General features: G+C 43.3%; 1 protein-coding gene across 1 annotated transcript; it reads left to right on the top strand.

Annotated features, from left to right (window-relative positions):
• Positions 1-424: 424 nt before the first annotated feature.
• Positions 425-4,693, top strand: LOC114799977 (cell wall integrity and stress response component 3-like). The gene is made up of 5 exons (XM_028997006.1): positions 425-678; positions 1,879-2,007; positions 2,123-2,398; positions 3,131-3,216; positions 4,190-4,693. Exons 1-5 carry the CDS (start codon positions 606-608, stop codon positions 4,265-4,267), a joined length of 642 nt encoding a protein of 213 aa, XP_028852839.1. The 5' UTR covers positions 425-605; the 3' UTR covers positions 4,268-4,693.
• The last annotated feature ends 508 nt before the right edge of the window (positions 4,694-5,201 follow it).

The raw sequence follows: 5,201 nt of genomic DNA, 5'->3' as shown, positions 1-5,201 counted from the left end.
ACTGTAATGATTTTAGGATAAAAGATTTTATCAGTGCTGCACCACAGGCAGTGGGTCAGAGGGTCACCACAATCCGCTCGAAACTGTGGACTGCCATGGGTCAGCGTCGTGAGCCAGTTCTCACGGCAGGACGGTCCCTTCTGTCCAATGGCAGGACCCAGTTTGCATCGCCTTTTACTTCAATTAGTTGTGAGTTCAGTGACACATGCAGACGGAGAAAACCTGTTTTAACCTGCATTAAAAACGACTTCACGATTTTATGTGTCTGGGAGAGCGCGCAGACTGACTAGGGTCGAATTTTGCAGAGGAAGGATGACGGTGTGTTTTGGCAACTCGTCGTCTGTGTTTGTGCCATGCAGCTGCACTGTTGTGGGTGTGTAAAGACTGGAATTTTACGTTACTTCAGTTCCTCGATTCACAGGCACAACTGAATGCACGGTTGGGGCCTTTCCTCGTATTAAAGCGACGGGAATGCTGCACGTGTAGGAACAACTTGCTTTGGACGGTGGACACCGGCCGTTCTACTCTTATTCAAATCCCGGGATCATTTACCGAATCAGGAGGAAGTAGTGGTACGAGTAAAAGGTTCGATTCCTCTCATAACCATGAAGGAGACGATGTTCTGGACTGTCCTCATCACCACGCTTCTCTTACACGCAGCAAAAGCACCGTTTACAGGTAACTAGTTACACTTACATGGCAACAATTCACATCATTTCCAGCAATAGGCAATAATTCATATTATGAGCATTTGTAGCTACAACCAGAATTTTCGTTTCTGTCCTCCCGTAAAAATGTTTATGTAGCAAATGTTCTCGTCTCTCCATGTACATACAAAGGCTTCTATACATTTCAAACAATTTTTTACTCCTATGCTTTGGATTCGGATCATTTTGATGCAGCATGAGTGTAAAAAAAGCATGTTTTAAAGCAGCTTGTCCCCCCCGCCCCCCGAAAACTTTACAGCCATTTTTTTCCTGCCTGTCAGTAACACATGACAGTGTGTATGTGTATCTGTGCTGTCATCATTCAATGCCTTTTTATTTCTTTAATAAAATTATGATATTTTTATTTTTCTTAATTAACTTGTTTCAATTATGACCGGTGGATAGGAAAAAAGGGGATAGGAGGGAGAGGGCAGGGAGATCAGGCCCATCCCGACTGGGGTCCCTGAAAGCAGTACCACCATGCCCCGCGGGGCAACGTGTGGCCCCACCACAGAGGAAAAACCTCACCCCAACCTTCAGTCATCTCCCAGACTACATAAGCCAGTAGACGCCCAGGTTGAGTCCATCCTCCACCTCTGATGGAGGTATACACCATCACGCAACACACTGTTCCCCAGACCTGGCCAGGACCCTGGTCCGGAAGCAGAGCACCCCCAGAGCCCCAGGCCCCCAAAGCCATCCCAGATCAGCCCATCAGCCAGGCCAGTAACATACACCCCCAGGAGCGCTGCATGCAACCCCCCCACCCCCTCCAAGAGCCGGCAGAGCCCCACAGACCCCCAGGAAACCCACCCCCAGTGCATCACAGTGTATTATGTGGGTGGTAGTAGCCTAGTGGGTAACACACTCGCCTATGAACCAGAAGACCCAGGTTCAAATCCCACTTACTACCATCGTGTCCCTGAGCAAGACACTTAACCCTAAGTTGCTCCAGGGGGGACTGTCCCTGTAACTACTGGTTGTAAGTCGCTCTGGATAAAGGCGTCTGCTAAATGCTGTAAGTGTATTATTCTTCACCATTCAGTTCTACGGCTACACTGACTGATAGAAAATTCCCTGTTATGCTTGTTTGGAGGAAGTCGTCTGATGAGAGGACCCACAGAGCCAGGTGTAAATGAAGGATGATTTTTTTATTTCTTTACATATTCAGGTTCGTGTTCTGGTCGATGCTGCCCAGGAATAAATCTCGCCTGCTCTGCAGACGACTGCTCATGTGATGAGGGGTGTTCGTCCAGACACGACTGCTGTCCAGATTTTGCGGATACCTGTGCCGCTCCAGGTATTCTGTTAAATTTGAATGCAAATTCATCTGGCAACATGTCTACAATTACAGAAAGTAATTTTTAAACTATTGAAATTCAGAAATAAGCATAAATTTCTAACTCCTGCACCAGCAACTCAGCCCACTGCAGCCACCAGCAGTAGTTCCCCCACCAGGTACAGTGTCTCCACCACCAGCTCAAGTGTGTCCACCACCAAGGACAGTGTCTCCACCACCAGCTATAGTGTCTCCACCACCAGCTCAAGTGTGTCCACCACCAAAGACAGTGTCTCCACCACCAGCTCGAGTGTGTCCACCATCAGTGACAGCGTCTCCACCAGCTCGAGTGTGTCCACCACCAGCGACAGTGTCTCCACTACCACGTCTTCACCCAGGTCCACAACCTCAGGTCAGTCCTTTTGAAGTCCTGCATCCAATAAGGATGGTGAGTAAGACACTTGACTATGAACCAGAAGACCCAGGTTCAAACCATTCTATCCCTGAGCAAGACACTGAACCCTGCTTGTCTCCAGGTGGACAGTCCCTGTAACTACTGATCGCAAGGCACCCTGGATCATTGTATTTCGAAGACATGATATATTGGTGTAAATCCACTGCCTACTTCAAATAAATAACACACAACTGAAATTTGCCTGTAGGGTCTAAGCAGCTTCACAAAGTATTACGAATTATAAACAAAGCTGTCATTTCCTCCTATTCCTCCGATTGGCTGAATCCCTCCTGGCAGGTCAGTCTTCTTGTGTCCGATAACTATAATGAAATATATCATGTATATTATTGGTGGAAAAAGACACAACTAAATATTTACAAAGTTTACCAAAGTAAAAACTATCCTGTGTCTCCCAGTAGCACAGATGACTTCACTTCCTGTCTTCGGAAGTCCAAGGACAGTTGTTTTAATCTGGTTAAAAGCCTCACATAGATTAATTATTTCAGCAACAAAACTTTAAAACTTTTTTTGTGGAAAATCCTGTGTGCATTCAGGCAGGTGGTTGCTGATGAACAAAGGCAGGACATATGAAAGGCATTTAGAGAAGATTAGAGAACATGTCAAGAGTATAAAAAACCTGCAGAAACATTCTGAGTTGGATGATTAATCTTCCTTGCATTTTATCTATAGATGTCATCAAAATAGTTGCACAACTGAGAGTGAAATTGATCGCGCCACCAAACGCAACAGATGCTGCGATTGAAGCAGCACAAACGGTGAGTGAAGCATTTCATTACAGTCGTGCCCAGAGGTTTTGAGAATGAAAAAAAGGGTTTTCACAAAGTTTGCTTCTTTACGTTTTCAGATGTTTTTGTCAGTTGCTTCTGTGGTGTATTGAAGTACAACTACAGGCCTTTTATAAGATACAAAGGCTTTTACTGACAATTACATCAATTTTATGCAAGACCTCTGCAATTCGCCCTGACAGGCTGTCAATCAACTTCTGGCCCAAATCCTGACTGATGGCGACCCATTCCAGTCTGCTATTCTAACTCAGTCAGCATGACAGAATGATCTCCAGAATGATCGCCAGCCTTGTGCTCTTCAACACACTCACTTGTGTTAATTTACATTTACATTTACAGCATTTATCAGACGCCCTTATCCAGAGCGATTTACAATCAGTATTTACAGGGACAGTCTCCCTGGAGCAACTTAAGGTTAAGTGTCTTGCTCAGGGACACAATGGTAGTAAGTGGGATTTGAACCCGGGTCTTCTGGTTCACAGACGAGTGTCTTACCCACTAGGCTACTACCACCTAACAAGAGGATCACCGAAATGATCTCAGCAGGGTCCTTTTGCAGGGGGGCAGGGCTGAAATGCAGTAGTAATGTTTTTTTTTTCATTTCATTTTCATGGCAAAGAAGGACTTTGCAATTCATCTGATCACTCTTCTGGATCACTCAATCTGGAGTATATGCAAATTACCACTTGTGGGACTAATAAAGGTTCATCTTATCTTATTTTATCTTATCTTATCTTATCTTAGCTTGTGTCATTCTCAAAACTTTTGGCTACGACTGCACATATTACATGAGTAATTTCCTCCAAGTTGTATGGTTATGATTCTGATTATGAAGCATTAGTCTGTGATATTTCATAAGATTGTCTATTTTTCCCTTTCGTTTAACTGAACAGTTGAACCTAAATGTGGAGTAAAATTGTCATGTCATCTCTTCTCTCTCTAGGGCCTCCTGAATCGCATAATACCCAACTTGACTGGCCTCATCTCCTTGAAGATTAAAAAGATCAAAAAGATTAAATGAAATATACGATGGACATATGAAATTTGTATTCATGCTCAATTTTGTTAATTTCCTCAACTATATTTGACAAATGTAGATGTCATTTGCATTTGACATATTTAGGTCAAATCTTCTGCTGCTTCGAGCCTATTTTTTTTTTGCCAGATTGGTGGTATGGTGACATGATCTGTAATATTATGACATATGAATGTTTACTTTTTCAGAATGTCTTAGGAATGTCTTGAAATTTTGCCGCATTATCGGAGGAATAAAGAAAATGTTGCTCTTCCATATGACTGTAGTGGCACAATGTAGAAGATGACAAACATCTTAGTTACTGTATGATATATGATCAATTGAAATGGAGGAGTGATGTGATTTCTGCTTTTTACTTTCTCATTGTTTGACTCTTTTTTATGTAAAACTCAGTATTTTGAGCAAATAATCTGGGACGATTTATTGTCATTGATGGAATTGCCTGGAAGAATTCTTCTGTGCATCTTTCTCCCACCCTGAATAATAAACCTTCCCACCGTCACATCATGCCTGCCTGCATGTGTGCACTGTTCCTGATCTTTGCACATGAAGGCCATAGTGGTTTCTGTTACCAGGGTTCCTCATTTCTTCATGAGTGTTTGCCTCTGATGTCGCCCAGGATGACCCGTTGGTAATATTTGTATGTTTTCTGCTTTTTAACAGGAGCAGTATGAATGGCTGACGCAGAGCTACCTCATACACACACTGCACAAAATTAAAACGTTTTCCTCGTCTAGCACTTAACAGTTTCCGAGCATGTTCTTTTTCTGACAAGTTCAGCCTCATCAGGGCTCTTAGTTTTATAAACTCAAAATCTATAGAAACCGAATGAGAATTGCTGGTGTCTTCCTTTGGATAAAAGCGTCTGCAAAGTAAAGTAAAGTAAAGAGATTTGCCCCTGTAGCTGCGTTGCCAGATA

Source organism: Denticeps clupeoides, chromosome 11 (genome assembly GCF_900700375.1).
Source record: "Denticeps clupeoides chromosome 11, fDenClu1.1, whole genome shotgun sequence".
Classification (NCBI taxonomy): Eukaryota; Metazoa; Chordata; class Actinopteri; order Clupeiformes; family Denticipitidae; genus Denticeps; species Denticeps clupeoides.
Note: the sequence above shows the minus strand (reverse complement) of the source record. Positions and strands in the feature narration are given on the sequence as shown.